The 21,051-nt window shown below is 38.0% G+C and overlaps 1 protein-coding gene across 5 annotated transcripts in view; it reads right to left on the reverse strand.

Moving 5' to 3' along the window:
* Positions 1-1,804: 1,804 nt before the first annotated feature.
* The window catches only part of SLC4A10 (solute carrier family 4 member 10), a 174,354-nt gene continuing 155,107 nt past the window's right edge, over positions 1,805-21,051 (reverse strand). For 3 of the 5 annotated variants that reach the window (XM_075180760.1, XM_075180759.1, XM_075180758.1), the window contains exons 23-25: positions 16,748-16,815; positions 13,122-13,238; positions 1,805-5,249 (exon numbers count right to left, since the gene is read on the reverse strand). In XM_075180760.1, the coding sequence (XP_075036861.1) occupies positions 5,183-5,249; positions 13,122-13,238; positions 16,748-16,815 (252 nt within the window). In that variant the 3' untranslated portion in view covers positions 1,805-5,182. Of the gene's footprint in view, positions 5,250-8,894; positions 8,933-13,121; positions 13,239-16,747; positions 16,816-21,051 lie in introns of all 5 variants that reach the window. The other 2 variants (XM_075180761.1, XM_075180763.1) reach the window with 2 other exon arrangements.

Raw genomic sequence — 21,051 nt, forward strand, 5'->3', positions numbered from 1 at the left:
AAATCCTTAAGGAGAGCAAAGCATAAAAAAGGGTAACTTTACACCTGGACAAAACAATGTTGCATTGGAGGGGGAGGTAAATTTAAAATGTGACGGCAGATTTAGAGTTGGGGTAGGGCATGTCCTAGTTCAACTTTAAATTTCAGGTTAAAATAAAGCTATCAAGTATTTGTGTGCTACATGAAAAAACAGCCGGTATTTAACTTATGTGCAAAATAACAAATTAATTTGGGCCCCTTGTATTGTAACATGGTTTGTCTCGGAGAACATTTACTCCTTTTTTTGCCTTAATGTCCTTAATGACTCAGGTCCTATATCTTAAACATTATTTTGGAACACTAAGCTTAAAATATGAGTTGATTTATAAATATATTAACTATTCCAGCTAAAATAATACAAAACAACACTTCCAGGAAATTGCTAAATATGTATGTGGAAAAACAAACTATAAAAGGAATATAAATATTTTTAGTACGTTTGTGATAAATGAGAAAAGAGTATTTCTATGTATACTGCACTTTACGTCTGTAAAGTGCAGACGTAAAGCTCATTGAAGAACCAAAAAAATACAGTGGAAAAAAGTTTTCACTGAGTCACGTAACCGAATTGCAGACATACTTAGCTATATCAAATTGTGGTATGTTCAAACAAGATATATTTTAAGGTTAGTGATTGATTCAATCTTTTCCTGAGCAGAAAAACAACATTGTGCAGCCACATATATAGCAAAAGTGTTAAAGAATGCTCAGATTTGGCTTCTAGATAAATAGAGCAAAATACTTACCTAGCATATCCCGTGATTATGGCTTACGATTTCCATAAAATAACTAGTCAGAAACTTATATACAGAACAAAATTCTGTGCATCTCAGTGGAGGCCTGAAACATTAAGGAACGTAACTGCCGAAACGTGCTGTATTTTGCGTAAAATCGGTCAGTGCATGCCCAGAAACAAACCATACGCCAGAGAGCACAGCAACGTCCAATTCATCTTCAAGCGCAAAGGACTCGTACTACAGCCGATGATTCAGTGATGGAGTGGGGAGGAGAATGGACATATGCACATAGTCAATGTACACTAAGGGCATGCCAAGCTCCAGCGTTCGATTCAAGCTTTGGGCATCTCTAAGGTATGTGTTTTTTGGTCATATCACTTTCACCAGCTTCAGGTCAGGTATAAGTGCCGATTATTTATCATGACGCCTGTGTATGCAGCTAGAACATGTGTTTGCAATCAGGAGCGACTGTAAAAAATGTTTTTATGTACAGCAGGCATCAATAACATCCTTATAAATGTATTTTATGTACAGTAGACATTAATAATATCCTAATAAGTCCTAATAAATGTATATTATGGAAAATATTTATGAACAACTCTATTATTAACAGGTGACAATAATTGATTTCTTTTTCTCTGTCGTTCTTTTGTGACTTGATGTTTCACATATTGGACGTATCCTGAAGTGTCTCGTCTGTTAGAGCAAAGCGGATCTAGACCCGTATTCAGCAACAGACGCTTCTTCAGATCCGCTCCTTGTTGAACACGGACGTAGGTATGCCCGATGTACGTGCATTTTTAAATAAAAATTCACATTACGTTCGTTTTGCATTTCTTGATGGGGCTCTGTTTTTTTCATCCTCTAAATTCACTGACTTCTTTTCAGCGTAATCTAATTTCCTTTGCATTCAGGCGTCACAATAGACTCTACAAAGGTCCTATATCAGCTTACAGCCCCTCATATGAGTCTTAACTGGGAAAAAAGGAATTGGGTACCGCTCCGGGTGGTAATGACAACCAAACACAGTTACTGGAGAAATAAAAATGTTTTTTATTTGGCCAACAAGGCTCCTGGCAGACTGTACAACACAATACACAAGCGTAACTGGTACAATACACAAACACAGGGAAAACGTACATCACCAATTACCAGGGACCCTGAGAAGGTTTATCTTCCTCATGGGGCTAAATCTCTGGGTCCCTCCTAAAATGGGTAACGGATAAGTCCTTACGATCTCTGGTCTCAGAAAGCCCACAGGCAGTAGGCCAAGCAGGGACTGCAGCCAAAGATGCCACCAGGGTGGGAATCCAGTAAACCAAAGTCTAGTGGATCACATACCCTCCAGTGCACAGCATCCAGGTAACAACAACTGGAGCACAACTGGGAGAAGAAGCATTGTAAGGGAATATTGTGGATTACAGTTCTGTGTGAGAAAGGGGCACCGGTGGGCTTGACCTTTATTCAATGAGCTGTGGCACCAAATTTTGCCACAATAGGTAATTTAAAGAAAAACTCATTAAATGTAATCTACAAAAATGCTCCTAAAAACGCGATTTCCAATGTGTGTCCCCAGAAGGTGCAAAAGGAGTAAGTATAGACTGATGTCTGGTTTCCATCATCTCTGACAATGTGTAAAGCTCAAGTACTTTTGCTGGGAGAAAAATACCAAAAAGGGAACCCTCCCCAAAATGCACATTTTTTACCACTGGATTCTCATTTAAAGTACAAGAAAAAATGCACTCAACACTTCATTCCATCATTGTGGGCGCCAGGTAATATATAAGTCATGTAGGATTCACCCTTAGTAAAATCCAGGAAGCCAGCACTCCTCTGCTCCCCAAGCAGTGAGAGCACCGTCTGGCAGCCCTTGCATGGTGCTTGGGGAGCACTTTATTGGCCATAGGGAATTACGGTATATACCAATGCACAAGATGAGTATACATTAGTATATCTTTGCTGCCTATCCAATGGTACATTTTCAATAAATGTGCAAAGAAAAAATAAATAAAAATTATATATATATATATATATATATATATATATATATATATATATAATATATATACACTCACATTAAATCTATATGGAAAATAGTTTAACATGACATTACATATTCACCTTGGCACACAATTATTTTGCGCTATTATTTCCTGTATTACTGTATTACAACCATCATGAGGCATTGAGACCGGTTTTGGTTTCAAAATGTACTATTGGCCATAGAGTTGTGTCCAGTGGTGAAAACACTTGTGTTGTGCCCGCTTTGAAGTCTGGAGGTGAGGGTGCCACAGGAATCCTCTGAGAACCCCCACTCTGCTCTCAAACAATAAGAGTTGAGGTCTCTTTTGCCAATGCATGTGAAGTGGTGCAGAGTACGGGAGGCTAGAACGGCATCACCGGGCCTCAACTCTAATTTGGCTATGGGGCCTGTCGTTGGACTCTTCTGTCCTTGGCTGTGTCTCTTGAAAAGCACTAAGCTGGCCATCATCTAAACAATTATGTACTGCCTCACTATAGAAGCCTATGTGAGAGACAAAGGGGTAAATGTTTCAAGCTGAGAGTTTTCCGGCGGGTTTGAAAAGTGGAGATGTTGCCTATAGCAACCAATCAGATTCTAGCTATCAGTTTGTAGAATGTACTAAATAAATGATAGCTAGAATCTGATTGTTTTTTCAAACCCGCCGGAAAACTCTCAGCTTGATACATTTACCCCAAAGATTTATATTGTGTCAGTGTTGTGTAGATTTCTAGAAAATAGAGTCAAACCATATTCCTCATTCATTCCCTAATGCATTCCAATGGGCCCATATCCCTGATGTTACACTATATTTCTATGAATTTTTCCAGACAGTATTTTGTACTGTCATAGTGCAGCATAATATTTTTTCTCTTGCTGTGTATTACTGAAAGTGTACAGTACAATATAAAAGTTCATGTTGTAGTAATGCAATACTTCCGATCTACTACACATACTGTATAGAGAATTGGATATCTTTGCTCAGATTATAATAAATTCTTTTTTTTTTTACCGGAAGTTACACATTTTATTTTACTGCACAAATATTTTATTTCCATAGAAAGTATTCCAGGTGTAGATATTATATATGCGGAACCAAATTGTTTAATGCAATAAGTAATTGTGATCAATTGCAAATGTTAAAAGTAAACTGTTTATTTTGCTAAAAGTTTGCTGTGTTTTTTGTTAAATTTATACACTTTCCAAAATTTTGTGCCAATTTTCCTGGTTTCCGGAAATACTAAAAATGAGGCTTCGCTGTATTGTTACACACTTGTCAAAATAGGTAGGATAGTTGTCACAGCGACCTATTGTGTTATAATTTCATACAGTATAGAGGCAGGTGAAAGTATTTTAGTGACCTAGAACTGTCATACACATCATTCTGGGTTATTAGAATTGTTTTTCCAACATACAAAATAATAACAAAATATTAAATGTAATTTATTTTCTAAATGAATAAATTGCAAAGCTAAATCAATTGTACACAACTAATCTAACAATTATATTGTGATAATTCCCCTTTATTAAATATATTTTCTTTCAAAGTTCATAGGTATAGAGATGAGATAAAAAAGATGGACGAATTGATTGGGCCATTTAGTGTTATGTCATGGTAGATTAATCTACAATAACTAAATAACTGTTGAATAATTGTTATATAATCAGGTTAAACATCCAAAATGGAATAATCTCTTTGGACCTATGAATCAATTTATTTTTTTCGTTACATTTAAAATATTATTACCTTCTTCTCCCTACCCAAATACCCCTAAGTATAAATATGTGAAATAACTTATACAGTAAGAGAGGGAGTTGTTTTGAACCATAACCAGAATATCCTTAAAAGTGTACCTATCACCTAAAGATAATGGAACATCTTGTGGTCTGAACCGACATTCATGAGAAGACAGCCTATTGGTTCATTAGAAACCAGTGATATAACGGCTTGTATAATACCTGGGCGATGTCACTAGTACCCAATGATATGATTGGCTGCTTTCTAATGAATATTATTACATCCCAGAAAATGGCTGCCCCCTGTGTTTAGGCAATGGGGACACATTAAGACCAGTAACTGGACTTGATATGAACTGTAATAATAATATACAATATGTGAACACAGTGAACAAACCACAGTGCAAATTAGTACCTATGAAATCCATAATTTGTTAAAATAAAATTACAGTAATTAAATCCCCCTCTGCCAGAAAGGTTTAATTTCCGAGTCCTCTGACAGCAAAATGAGCTAATACACTTGTTAAAAAAATATTGCACTGCTATATATTGCACTGCTAATGGATGTGATGAATTACAGTACAAGTAACCCACGCAGAACAACAAGTTTATTCTTTTCATCTGCTTGTAAAAATAGATTGAAGAGCAAGTCAGACACATGTCTCCATGTCGAAACCTTTCCCTGAGGCAACTTCCTTCTCTATCTCGCATTCAGAGCTGTAAATAAATGGGAAAAAATAAAATACATTAGTCAAGCAAGGGTCCATTTGCACCTTTTAAAGAGGACCTGTATTCTACACACAGTGAAGGCAGCGATTTTATGGGCTCAACCAATATGTAGCCTATAAGTATTCAAATAACTCAGGGCATGACTGAGGCAATGGAAGCTGCCATTTTGTGGGCGGAACCAATATCCAGCCTATCAATTCATTAGGAACTAGTGGCATCACTTAAGTGATGTCACAAGTTCCTAGTAAACTGCCAGTCAGAATGCTGATGGATTTTGTTTCCACACACAAAATGGTTGCCTACTTTTGTAGGTGATGGGTCCGCTTTAAAAGGTTTGTCTAACACAGGCAATGGTCTGTTTATACAACAACATATTAGCCATGCGATGCATCACAGTCTGCAAGCAAATCAATATGGATGCTGGAAGGAAGACTTTGTAAGCATATGTCACAAATGTTAGGTTCTTGCAAAGTAGGTGCAGCATGCACACAAGCAGGTACACTTAGTTGCATATACAAACGACAAGCTGATTATATCCATATATTTTGTGTCTGCTTACTGTTAGAACTAAGATTGTCTTAATCATTCATTTCCATAGATAGACAAACTGAGATATTCCACATGTTAGAGATATTAGATGCTAGTGGTGGAAGGAATCAACTGGCCTGGATGTCTGAGGAATAGGAAGTTGTTATGTTCTTTAAGTTGTACACAGCCTAGTTCAGTAGCTTTTGAGTTACCAAAAATTGGGCGTGTGCCCATTTCTGTTGTATGAATATACCCATTTCTGTACTACACATGCACAACAAAATGCGTCCGCATCTAGGTTTGTGCATATCGTAGACTTACGTTCCCTTACGTTAGGAGAGGAGGAATGGGGCGGGCTAATGTAACCTGAGCACAGTAAGGATGTGTTTACTTAAGTGTAGTACGCCCTAGAGATGCAACACATTTAGACATGGACGTATCCCCAGATATGCCTCTTTGGAGGCGTATCACTTGCGGGTACTGGAGGGATAGTGCAAAAGTACATGATCATGATGAAGACCAGATTACTGCCACTTCTGATTGGCTGCTTGCATACTGACCTCTGCAGCTCATTAAACTTCCTTCATTATAGTCATGCCTACATTATAGTAAGTCATGAACATCTATTTGAATTACTTATTTATCATTTCCATTTGGACTACTACAGGAAAGATTATTCCCATTGAATTTTAAAGTGTGACAAAGGGAGGTGTTTGTCACAGGCTTCTAAAAGAGAAGATTTAGCTAGCAATCTGCAGAGAAAGGCTGCAAATAGAGTTACACATTTGTACAGGAGTTCACCTAAGCTAAAGAGATACTGGTTGGAATATGTGTGACAAAATAAAAGTAAAAAGAGTCTGATTTAACTTACAAGGGTGTGTTTGCAATTAAACAGAGCACCTGCAAAGAATTCAATTTTAAAGGCAAGGTTGGAATGTCACCTGTCCATCAATTTGGGCTGTGGAAGGAGTGTAAACTCCTCCCACAACCTGTCTTTTTCTTTTATGTGCGTAGGGAGCTGGTCTCTGTTACTTTAACATTAGGGTCACAAGAAAAGTGTTATTAATTACTTTCCCATCCTGACAATAAAAGCAAAGTTAAAAAGCAATAAGGTGTTGTACATCACCTGAAGTGTGCCAGTGGCACAAGGCATAAACACTGGATATGGAGGATACTATTCTTACTTAAGTATATGAGACTTCCTTACACTTTGTACATATACGGTAATGCCACTTTTCAACTCACTACTAACTGTATCAAGTCACATCTCTACTGTGTTTAGGTACAAGTATACACACTTGCATGCTGTTGTGTACCATTGTTATATTTTATATGAACACTTGTGCGCCTGATGTACATATTACTGCTTTTGAGTTGAACGCATTATGAAATACATACAACTCAACATACTCACATATGTGAGGCAAGATTTCTATAGATAAGATTTGAAGCCTACTCGCAAAGCACAAAGGCTTCCAATGAGGCCACTAGCTGTCAATTGCTACACGACTGTGGTACTCACTGTGACATGCTGTGGATGGTGAAGAATACCTGACAATCTTTAAAACCACTTTTGAATAAGTGAATAAAGCAGAAGCTGAATATTCATCATAGGGTGAAATGGACGAGGATATGTAAATGTGTCCTGGACGTATGGATCATTGTTTGAGAGCAGAAAGGATATTTGATCTGGTCTCTCAGCTTCAGAGTAACTGAGAATGAGTTAGACCTGGTCCCCAAGGATGTAATTATACATCATGAGACTGCACTGCAACATATGGGAAGAGGGATCCAGATAAAGACATGTGGTTCTCTTTACCAATCTGTCTGGCTGCATAACAGCTACAGTGGGGAAAAAAGAATGTATTATTTGTATACTATTTTAGGCACTTGTGCATTGGTTCCCCCACAACTTAATTGAAACTAGTGCATTATGAATATGCACTATTCTGCTTTATTCACTTATTCAAGTTGCATTAACCCGAGCTAAGTAAAAAAAATGGTTTTAAAGATTGGCATGTATTCTTCACCATCCACAGAATGTCACAGTGAGTAACACAATTGTACTAGCTGTTCCCCATTCCAATACAAGCCAAGGGGCCTTGATAGAAATATACTGTTATTAGCAAGGAGGAGTAGAGAAGCTGTAAAGTTCTATTAGATTATAAGTGCACAGAATTATTACTACTTACAAAAGAAAAGTACAGTTATTTACAAGTAGTATGCCATGTTTTGGGACAACAAAAAAGGAAAGCAAATTTTGACAAAATGTTTAATTCTTTATGGCCTCATTTACTATTTTAAAAATACTAAGTGGTGCCAAAATGGTGTGTGATTCGTACACTTTACATAGTAAGGCACTCAAAAATGAGCGAAGCTAAAACAATTTACCTATACAAATTAGTGCTTTCAGCACACTGAATTATTATTGTTATATCTGAAAAGAACAATTCAGGAATTATGCTAATAACTAATTGACACTGAAAGAGTGTAAAAAAATTAAGTGCTTCATTAAAGTGGACCTCTCATCTACACACAGTAGAGGCACCCAAATTAAAATCACCAATCAATTTACTAGGAACCAGTGACATCACTGATTTACTGCCTGACTTATTCATGAGGTCTGACTTATATTCATGAGGTCAGACTTATATTTATGAGGTCAGACTTATATTCATGAGGTCTGATTTATATTCATAAGGTCTGATTTATATTCATGAGGTCTGATTTATATTCATGAGGTCTGACTTATAATCATGAGACCGGCCTTATATTCATGAGGAACTGGTTCACTTTAAAGTATCTGGTCATTTTGTGGGCTAAACCAATTAGAATGCAGCCAATCAGCTCACTAGGCGCTAATGACATTACTGTGTGAGTCTGTATTCTCATTGGTTCAGCCTATAAAGTCCTTAAATCATTAAGTATACATATTTAAGTATAGCTATCAATGTCTGATTTGATTTCTTTTTTGCTTTCCCAAACTGACCCATTGTTGACTGAATTGTCACCAAAGCATATGCAGGCATGCATCTCAGGCTCATTAGTTATCCAAGGGGTTAATAAGTACACAAGTGTAGATGCATTCATGGGCCACGATCTTACCTTTAGGGATCAGCTTCTACAGTGATTAGGAAGGGGAGCTTATGATAAAAATGTAATATGCAACAAATTAAATACAGTAGTGCTGTGCTTGCACAGGAATTAAGAAAATGCCTATTATCACATACAGCTGACATTGTCAGTGTAAATGGGATTTCCACCTTCACACAACTTTGTGTTATCGGTTTACCAATACTCTCCTTTTACTAAATGTGTTACTTTATCTTTCCACTGTGTCTCCAAATTCGTTGACATATATGCAGAGCTGCTTATATTATTGTTCAATGACATAATTGTACACAAACACAACTATATGTAGCAAAGACAGCTGAACTGATATGTGTTGTGTAACATAAATGACTCCTTAGAAGATGCACAGTGCTTGGTATAAAATAATAAAGACTGAGAGGTATATTTACTAAACTGCGGGTTTAAAATAGTGTAGATGTTGCCTATAGCAACCAATCAGATTCTAGCTGTCATTTTGTAGAATGTACCAAATAACTGGTAACTAGAATCTGATTGGTTGCTATAGGCAACATCTCCACTTTTTCAAACCCGCAGTTTAGTAAATATACCCTTAAATGTCATAATGGATGTGCAATCTATAATTATTTCAGACAATTATTAAGACCATTTTATATATTCATGGTGCAATTAGCAGAATATGTTGTAACATATAGCAACAGATCGGATCTTGAATGATACATGACAAGACAAATGAATGTACTATGAGTCAGAACACACTTGGGACACTTGTACCATGTTACTTATTTGTTATATAGTGTATCCAAGTACTGTATGAATCAGTGTTGTTATGTAGAAAAGTGTCTCGTGTTTACAATTATAAATTGGACCAAATAACTGGAGTTATCTGGACTATGCGTTCATTTTGATCAGTAAACAATATTTTGGGTTACAAGAGACTGAAACATGATTGTAATACAATTTATTAATGTGCTATGCTTTTGCGTAGTATATGGGGATTTTATTAATGTGTATTTTTTATTCTCTTGTGTGTTCATTTTTGTATCGTTTCATTGGTGTATATTGCTTTTCAGTATGGATATTTTACAACCTATGAAGCAAGAAGGAAGAGGTCATGTGATATGCACACCAGTATTTGATCATGTGATATGCACACCAGTATTTGATCATGTGATATGCACACCAGTATTTGATCATGTGATATGCACACCAGTATTTGATCTTCAATATCAGCCCTCTCATTAATAGAATACAAGGCCATGGGCTCTAATGAGTAATTTCAGTTCTTTAAATACACTATAGGCAGAAAAACATTGAATAATATATATAATGGAAGGAGACTCACCAACGGTAGAACCAGATGGTGTATCTATGTATCTATGTACATGCATTTTGAAATATATATATATTGTTTGTCATAACTTGGTTCTAAAAAGCATGGCAATATACTAAATAGGTTATAGATATTGTACATCTCTGTAATTCCACAAATTATATAACTCCATTGTAAACTTTATCCACTACTATATCTGATTGGGGTGAGATTATAAAGGTCTAATAAAGCTGTATTGTTGCGTGTGGGCATGTTTACATGGCTACTAAGTTTAAATGATTAGAAATATGATGCTCTTGAAATAATAACATTCACAAATGGACAAGAAAGCAAAAAAACTGAACGTTGTTAAATTCCAAATATATTCTGTCTTAACTGATATGTCAAGTGAGACTTCAATGCTTTCAAGCAACTATGGATTTTCTACTGTGTATTAATCATCTTACTATTTACTGTGATGATTACATTTTATTTCTAAAGATAAATAAAAAAAAAAGGAAAACCTTTATGTTCACACTAAGATAAAAATAGCCATTTTTAGGTTAACTTCAGAATTAGTAATTAATATAACTGGAAAGATGTTATCTGCTCACGTAACTATTCCTGATAAATAAAATATACAGGAAAACCTCAACTTATTTTAGGTTTGTAACACTGACTACAGCCCACTACCTTATATTTCAGGACCATTAACCTTAAAATGCAATTTACCTGATATATAATATAATAACTTTTAAATATATAATATCTAAAGGTTTGAGGTGCTTATCAGAACTAAATATATGACAGATAGGGAGCGATTCAAGTCAACGCTCTGTGCCGCCGGACATCACCGCAGCTATCACAAATCTGCCTATTACAGTATGTACACATTTTTCGGTACACCTCTATAGGGAGCGAGGATAAAAAAAGTCAGGGATTCCTTTGCAGACATCAATGTGTCTCTACGGACTCTTCCAGAGACACATTGGGCCTGATTCATAATGGAAAGCAAAGCAAAAAAAATGAGCAAGTTTTCTCCTGGACAAAACCATGTTACAATGCAAGGGGTGCAAATTAATTTTTTATTTTGCACATAAGTTAAATACTGTCTGATTTTTCATGTAGCACACAAATACTTGATAGATTTATTTGTACACTGAAATTTAAAGTTGATCTAGGACATGTCCTATCCCAAATATAAATCTGCCATCGCATTTTAAATTTACCTCCCCTCCAATGCAACATGGTTTTGCCAAGGTGCAAAGTTACTCCTTTTCTTTGCTTTGCTCTCCTTAATGACTCAGGCCGATTGTGTTGAATTAAATCTTCCCCAACAATTTGTGATCGTAGGCGGTGGGATTCCTACTTACTGGAAACCCCCTGTCAGTAATCCCATAGGAGGACACTGCAGTCAGGCTCGTTTAGCCACATTTTGCAGAAATGGCTGATAAATATACAATGTCAAATATGTAAAGTTCTCTCAATATATGGAAAAGTTTACATATATATGGTGTAGTTATTAGCGGCTATTTAAAAAATCACTTGCATTTTAGGCTCAAGTGGTCCTTTAATATAATAAAATAACTATTTTCAACAGTAAAAAACATTTCTCTGTATTGTAAAAATTGGATTCAAATTTATTTATATACTGTACTGTAAAATACAGTATATTACTGAATAAATTAACCAACATGCTAATTAGCTGTTTGCTGATTGTGGCTAATTGCTACAAACTTATGTTTCAATTGACTAATGTCTCTTAACAAAATCGTGATGCGTTTTAATTGTTTACCGCCATCTGACATTCTTTAACGGGATCTACAACCAGACATGACAGTTGTTCATAGAGTCACTGCAACGCAGACATCACAAGTTGCTTAATAAAAATAGTAACTCACTTTATTTTGATACTTGTTTTACAATATGTAGATTGAAATTTAAATAGACTAAAATTCAGCTACTGAATGATTAATATTTTACACCAGTATTCAACAGAAGGGATGATCAATCTCCAGCTAGGCATTAAGGTATCGCTAGTTCTCAATTGCTGAAGATTGCTCTACTGTTGAAACAGAACATCAGTAAGCCAAAGGAAAGTCTTTGGCAACAATGAAAACAAAACGGACAAAATAAACAACAAAGAAAGTTTAAATTAACACAAATAAGGCAAAAAAACACATAATGTAATTGTTGGGACAAACAAATGGTATCACAAATATGAACAGTCTCAAACAGTCAACATGTTTCATATTCATCTTCTATTACATACGATCATTTTACAGCGTTTGCTTTATTAGTGTGCAATGATAATTCATATTTTATATTATTTAATTCTTGCAGCTTGTTTATGAAATTAATTAATTAATTAAGTAAAATCAATTAAATTCAAGCTAGTGATATCAGAGCAAAATAGACTAAACCGTGTAATTTATTTAAAATAATCTCTGTCCAGTCTCTGGACTTTGGGTCTCACTTAGATTTAGGAGTAAATCCAGGTCAAACGTGCAATTTTGCACATTTGGCAAAACCATGTTGCACTGCAGGGGGCAAATTGAAAACGTGCGAACAGATTTAGAGATGGGAAGGGAACTTCCTAGCTCAATCCTAAATCACAGTGTAAAAATAATGCTGCCCAGTGTTTGTGTGCTGCATGCAAAAGCAGGCAGGATTTTTTCAGCGCGCAAAATAAATGATATCTGCCCCCCTTTGCATCACAACATGGTTTAGTCCGATGAAAATTTGGATTTGCTCCTAATTTTAAATGAGCCCCAGTCTTACATCCATTTAAATTTGTGCTCTTTATGTGTGAAATATCACTGAATCAAAAAAAAATGATATTTTCTTAATTGATTACAAGCGATGTATATTTTACTTTAGTAGAATGATACAAAAATTACGATAAAATTACTAAGAAAAAAAATTAAAACCTTTTAGAAGAAATGCTTGATTCCTTAGTCTTTGCATTTTCTGAGGTTATTAGCAGAGTCTTCCACACAGATGTTTTTGCCATTTCATCAGAAATGTTTATTACTGAGGGGTCCTCTCTAGACGGAATTAACACAATAATGCAAAAAATGAATAATCTTTCTAGATTATTATATAGCTGTCCAAGAAACTGCTAGCTTATCAGTTAATGGTATTGTTTGTCATTTTTGGAATATTTACAAAACAATATTCAGATGTTTCAATCTTTCTGGATTCAAGTGGATGCAATAACATGCATCTGGTTGCAATAGACCAAGTGGGCTTCACATTCTATTGGAGAGAACAGTTTAACAACCGAATGAAGTAACTTTATTATTTAATTCTGCGATTGATTACATTTTCCTATTCAATATGCTTAATTACAGATCCAGCCTGAGTTGCTGTACAATTTGATCACAACTTTGAAGGAGCGAATTCTGACTGTTTGGTAAATTTTGGTATTCTAAAGACTATTTCTGTAGAGGGCAATCTTGGCTGACTTTAGCTTAAATATGTGTTGCTCATATATTAAATCATTTGCAATATTCAAAAGTTTTAGTTGCATACTTAAAATAATAAATATTAGCTCCATTGCAGCGCAATGGCATGAATCGTGGCGTTCTTTGGCGCTTTCTCACATTCTCCCTGGAGCTTCCCTGGAGAATCCAAAGTTGGCAAGTGAGTATGATACTCACTACTACACCCTCCTTGTGAAAAGTGGGTGCCTGTTCGGGCTCCCAGAATTAGCTGTGTAGCAGCAGAGTGTAGCAGATGCTAAACAGGCTTCAATCTCAGTTGACAACTCTTTAAATGACCAGAAAACCTATAATACAAGTTGTCTTCTATAAAAGAGCTACTATCTTGACAGAACTTGATATTTTGACATTTTAGTTACATTTTCTATTTAGCCAGTGTAAGTTAATGTTCTCTGTTGTAAGACCATTTCTGTAATGCCCTTCAGTAGCATTACAGACAGGAAGTCTGCTGTGCATAGGAGAAAATCTCCCCCCTATGATCACAACTGTAGTTCCAATATCTTAAGTTCTGACAAGTTCCTGAAACTTATATGTGTGTGTGTGTGTGTGTATATATATATATATATATATATATATATATATATATATATATACTAGTTTTATTATACCACCAAGTATCTGCTTTAGGTGGGAAAGTCCCAATTTCATGGGACTGTCCCACAATCCTGAGAATCAGGACCTTTGTCTGCTGGGAAGTTGAGAAGTGTCACCGCTCACCATGGTGAGGGTCATTTTGGGGGGATGAAGGTGGTTGGGGGTCTTCCTAGCAATTTGGAGGCCATAAGCACACCCCTGGTGTAAATGGCATGGCCCCAATGGGCCCCATGTTGTTACACAACAATGTTGGGAGGTATGTTTTATAAATTTGGATGTGTATATATGTATCTATCTATGCACACACCGTGTTTTTTGTGAAAGGCTGGAAGCAGTTTATAAAGGAATATACCATAAAGAGAACTGCAGCCTCTGACATTACACATTAAATGTGTTTTATTCCCCAACATTTTGGACCTTCGCAAGGAGCTTCTTGAAGTCAAGCCAAAGACTGATCTGTCTTGTAATAAAACACATCTGAAGGAAAACTTCTCAGTGTGCTTTTCTTTTTATAGGCAATCGAGAGGGATAGAGAACTATACATAGAAGTATATAGAGCAAGTAGGAGGGAGGAAGAGAGGGAAGGAGAGAGAGAGGGAGGGAGGGAGGGAGAGACGGGGATGAAGAGAGGGAGAAAGAGAGACAGAGAGAGAGAGAGGAAGGGAGGGAGGTATATAAAGAGAGAAGGAGAGGAAGAGGTAGCTGGGAGGAAGAGAGAAAGGAAGGAAGGGAGGGACGGAGAGAGAGAGAGAGAGCATGGAAGAAGAGAGGGAAGGAGAGAGGGAGAAAGGGAGAGAGCTGGAGGGATGGAGGGAGGAAGAGAAGGAGGACGAGAGTGGGTGGGAGAAATACAGGGAGTGAGTAGGAGAGAAAGAAAGTGAGAGAGAGAGAGGAATGGAAGAATGAGGGTGGAAGAGAGATAGAGGGAAGTGAAGGGGGAAGAGTGAGGAAAGAGAGATAGAAGGAATAAGAAAAGATGGAAGAGAATGGTGAGAGATGAGAGAGGAAAGGAGGAAGAGAAGGAGGAAGAGAAGGAGGAAGATAGTGTGTTTCCCAAAGTGTAATATGTTAACACTTAAAAATATTTTTTCTGATACCAGATTTGAAAGAATCAATCTTAACTCCATAGATGCTTTAATTATTCTACCTGGTTCAAAATTTGATCGCCTTTGGCAGATTTGAGGGACAAACTTATTTATGGTACAATTGTCCTTTTGTGCTGTCTTGATCTACAATTCACAGTGGTGGGCAAATTTGTGGTTCGAAGTTAAAGTTTGTAGCTCACAGTTATAACAAACAAAATAAATTGCTACACTATACAGTATTTTTTTTATCTTTTTCAAATAGCAAACATTGCTGTATTTTTAGTTCAAAGTTTGAGTTTAATTATCGTGTTCAAACTTCAGGGCTGAATCAAGGAACCAGTTTGCCAATCACTCTGAAGCTAATTTGAGCATGTCTCTAAGCATCTTAGATGAATGAAAAGTTTGAGGCGCATACAGGTTTTGTGAAACTGTTTGTGTAATTAATGAATTAGCTGCAAACGTGGTCTGATCAGCGGTAACGGTCTTGCAGAAAAAACATATTTAGCCATTAATGTGACGTTTATCTCGGTTCAGACCTCAAGTCAGACCACAGATGCTGTCGATAATAATAATAATAAAATAAAGGCAGCGTGCTGCCCAAATCTTTGACCAGACCTAGAGCTAGATAGCCTGGACTGATTACCACTGTAACAAGCAGACCACAAGGATGGAGGGGAACAGTCCCCAGGGCCGTAGGATTGGACAGCTCTGGAGTGGTAAAATTACCACCCCAGTGGCTCCAGTGTAATGGACGGGACATCACTGCACACACACAGATGAGCAGAGCTGGGGCAGCAGTTTCCAGGACCCCCTGCAAATTTTGTTATTATGTCAAGTGATGTAGTGTTCCATCCATATATATATATATATATATATATATATATATATATATATATAAACATAGATATAGAGATACACAAAGATAGAAAGATACATAGATGCAGCAGGACAGATAGATGTGTATATATATATATATATATATATATATATATATATACATACACAGAGGGAGTGAGAGGGATAGAGTCATACACTTTGTATGGTCAGTAACTGATACTGTTGTATTGCATAAGACTCAATTTTTGGATATTTGGTAAGTTAGGATTATGGGGCACTGGGGATAGGACCAGGTTGGGCAATTATTTAGCTCTGTTCTTTAAAGCCACAACAACGCCTACTCATATTAGGACATAAACCTAACACTATCTAAATAACGATGACCCTTTTCACAATTCTCACACACACAGGGGAATAATTGCTGAATTGAAAGGACAAGTGGGATTTGTGCACTGGACATGTTGGACAGGTCCCACTTGTCTAGGAGTGATACACTGGAAACACATATTGCTATACTGTTACATGTCTCATCATTACCTGCAATTGTCTTCCATCGGTATTTGTACTGTGCCTTCATCTTCCAACACCATCATGTTTTGTTCTTCCTAAAAAGACACAATGCAGACGTAAAATGAGTCTGGTAATGACAATGTCACATAAAAAGCTTTTAGCAGGCGTTATGAATAACAGACAGGCACTACGGGCCTTTCAGGGAGAACTAATAACCACTTCTGTACCTGGAAGTCCTCGACAAGCCCTAAAAGCTAATGGTATGTTCCAAATCAGCAAAACTCCCCAGGATTATGAACTGTGATGATTGTAGAATTTCTGGTTTTTGATAGGTAATATAGATATCACACTATAAACAATAACCTCACAATTCAAGTTTTGAGTAGTTGCCTTATTAAGATTTTATGCATCACTTGCAAAATATTTTATTTGGTAAACATTTTCCTGTTAATTCTATGTCCTTGCAGGGGATATTTTACTGAACAGGCCAAACATTTTAGAACTCTGTATTTCACACGTTTGCACTGAATGATGATAGACAAACATGGACCAGTGAGAGTTCCAAACATCTGTTATAGTGAATAGTAACATGAGCCACGAAACAACCATAGTTCTCAATTAAAGTCATGTCATGTTTTGACACCCAATGTAAAGATGTCAAATTGTGCACCATATAACATCATAGTGGTGGCTATGTACTAATGCTGTGTAGCCACTAGTCAAATATATTGTAGAGGGCATAGAAAAGAGGATTTTTGTACTTACGTTAAATCCTTTTCTCTGATTCCATCTGGGGGACACTGCTACCATGGGGTTGTATGAGGGCACATGGAGTTGGCACTTAAATAGTTAAACTGTTAATGTAACTGTTGACAGAAGCTCCTCCCCTCTGCAACCCCTGAAGCTCATCAGGGTAATTGAAAAGCCCCAAGGAAGAGAAACAGAATAGCATGCAACTAACAAAAGCAACAGAAGAGCGAAGGGTGGGAACACAGTGTCCCCCAGATGGAATCAGAGAAAAGGATTCAACGTAAGTACAAAAATCCCCTTTTCTTTTTCATCCAATCTGGAGGACACTGCTACCATGGGGACATTCTAAAGTAGCCCTTTGAGGGAGGGAAAGCTCTGTCAATCTGTCCTGCAAAACTTTGTGGCCAAAACTTGCATCATGAGACACAAAAACATGAAAACGGTAAAACCAGGTAAAGTGTGGACAGAGAATTTGGTTGGCACAAGGCAGAGTTAATCTGCCAATGCATCGTTGTGTGCAGGCCAAGAGATTCTCCATAGAACTGAGGAAATGCATGGTGACACAATCAAGTACAGGCTGATCAGAACTGATATAAGCCTGCCTGATGGGGAACATCATCCACCTAGCAGCAGTTTGTTTTGTAGGCAGCCAGTCACTGTTGTGAGGATCATACAAGAAAAGGGAATTCGACCTCCGCATAGTGGTCGTCCTGTCCACAAACATTCTTAGAGCATGGACCACATCCAATGACGTTAAAGATCCCTTATGTGAAGAGGCAGTCACCTCCAGAAGACTGGGAACACAATCTCTTGATTAAGATGAAAACCAAATCACTTTTGGTTGGAAGGAAGGTATCTTGCAATATACAGCCCTGTCAGTATGGAATACCAGATAAGTTGAACAAGAGAGCCCAAAGTCCAGAAACTCTCACTGCAGATGCAATGTAGAAGTCGCCACCCTTTACCAACTGTCATGCGCATTAAGTCCACAAAAAAGGCTCGACATGGCCAATCGGGTGCAATCAGGATCACAGAAATTCCGCAGTGTCTGATGTCATGTCATGTTCATGATATCCACCATGCACGCCAAGGGGTCTCTGGTCCTGAGCAGAACCTGGGCAGCTAGCGGTTTCGTCGAGATGCCATGAGGGCCACATCCGAAAGTTCCCACTTCTGGACCAACCATTCATCCGGCTCCAACATTCCTGTGACTATTATCCGGGACAAAGGGACAAAGGACCTGTCCACCATCAAGTGACCCACCTCCAACCAAGGGAAAGGCGCATTCCGGGAGACAACTGGAGCGTCTGAGAGGCCAGCCGAAGATGGGATCCCAACTAGTTGAACAAGAGGCCCCACTGAACTATGCGAGAGTGGAACCGTACGGAAACATTTCGAAGGTGGAGACCATCTCACCTATTAGTTTCATATATAGTAGGATGTAGACCTGAAGAAAATGCACCTTGTTGATTGGTAGAAACACCCTCTACAGTCTAGTGTCCAGTATAAAGCCAATGAAAAACATCCTCTGACAGGGGACCAACTGGAATTTTAGAAAATTTAGGTTCCAGCACTTGTTTGAACATCAAAAGATGGAACCGGAGGGTCTGATCCGAGTTAGCCTTTACTAGCAAATTATCCAAGTATAGACTGATGCAAAGTCTAGGGGACACAACCGTGCTTCCATGACCGCCATGATATTTGTAAAGACTTTGTAAAGACTTATGGTCTCTACAAGGCACTTAACGAGCCTTGGGAAGGCCTAACAGAATTGAAAGTGGGAGTCCCTCACTGCAATCACAAAAAGGAGCCAACTGGCTTGTAAACCAGGAAGAGGTTTGAAAATAAACTTTTGCCCCTTTGTCCCTCTGGGACCTGGCAGATAACTCCCGCATTAATAAGAGAAGTCATTAACTATCTCATAGCCAATCTTTTTACTTTGTCTCGTGGAGTGGTGGAAAAGAAACGGTGAGGTGGCTGATTATGGAGGTCTATCATGAAGCCACGTTGCATGAATTCCGTAATCCACCGATTCTGAGCAGAAACCACCCATTGGTTCAGGAACAAAAAGAGCCATCCACCCACAACAGCCGCAAGATGAAGAAGAATCCCAGCAGGTTGCAGGCTTTTCAGGGTTCTTAGGCCCTGGACACTTGTTGGAATAGGACAGTCTGCCCTTCTGTGACTGGTCCCTGGAAGTGATTGGCATACCACTGTAAGACTGCCCACAGTTTAAAAAGCCACCCTGACAGGGTAGACGAAAGGAATCAAAACAAGGTCCTCGTGGCTACTGGACATTAATAGGGAGGAAGAAACTTATTCCTCCTGTAGCCTGACTTATGATGTTGTATAGCTCTGCACCTAAAAGAACAGATCTGACATAAGGAAGAGATTACAAAGACTTTTTGGATTTGTTATCTGCGTTCCATGAACACAACCACAAAATTCTTTGATCTGTAACTGATGATGCGGAGATGGAAGAAGACAGTAAGGCTGCATTCCGAGCTGCCTCAGGTATCCTGAGGCTTCATTCAGATGTAATGCCAGAGGAAGCAAATCAGAATTCTGTAGACCATCAGTAAGCTGATCTGCCCAGGTCTCTATCTCTCTAGCCACTCATGTGGAAGAAAGTATGGTCTTCAAAAGAGCTTTCTATTTTACGGTGAGTGCTATTTTTACAAGTAGCCAAGCCAGGTACAGAAAGAGAAGTAAGGCATGCCAAGCGATATAGGTGTATCTACCTTATGATGCCTGTTCCCATTGGGCCATCTCACCCAGCCTAAGTGAAAATAGGCTAGGAAACCTACGTGGTACAATCAATTTTCTGTCTAGCTGTTTCCAAGTTGACTCAATGAGATCCGTCAGCTCTTCAGAAGGAGGAAGGCAGACTAGACACCTCTTCAGCCTCTTTCTCACTTTGGTCTGAATCAGAGACCGCTAAGAGAGGATCAGCAGACTTATGCCTTTTACAGGAAGTCTGAGTTCTCGTGGACTCAAGAAATGTATTTAATTTTTCAAGTTTCTGTACTAATGAAGTAGACCAAGAAACTTCCACCTGGATTTGACCATGGGAATCAAGGGGAGTTGATAGGACAGACTTCCCCTTTACAATAAAGAAGAAGCTCCAGTATAAATATAAATGCAGCTAAAATATATATATCTGTAAAAAATACATATATCCCCTATGGGGTACTTAGCGATAAACAATGAGGAAGAAGCCTGAGGATCCCGAGGGGAGAAGCCAGCAGCAGTAACAGTGTGCCTCCAAATGACCCGTCCTGTCACGAAGGAAAGGGCGCGAACACTTCCTGCTCTGAAATGTCTCACTGACAGGTTGGGAGTCTTAAACTACTCCCCCCTGTCTTATATGTCTTCACCCCACTGTCGGAGCCTCCTTGAGCTTTTTTACACAGCTTTGTCAAACTCCGCTGTCACTCGGGTGAATCGCCTCGCTCGCACCACTGTTCAGGCTCAGAGATATCCAAGTCCCCCCTCCACCTCAGCGGGGAACTTGGTATCTTCCAAAATGTCGGGTCTCTGGAAGGAGTGCGGCACTCTCTGCCTGTGGCAGCGCCTGACCC

Source organism: Mixophyes fleayi, chromosome 7, assembly GCF_038048845.1.
Source record: "Mixophyes fleayi isolate aMixFle1 chromosome 7, aMixFle1.hap1, whole genome shotgun sequence".
Classification (NCBI taxonomy): Eukaryota; Metazoa; Chordata; class Amphibia; order Anura; family Limnodynastidae; genus Mixophyes; species Mixophyes fleayi.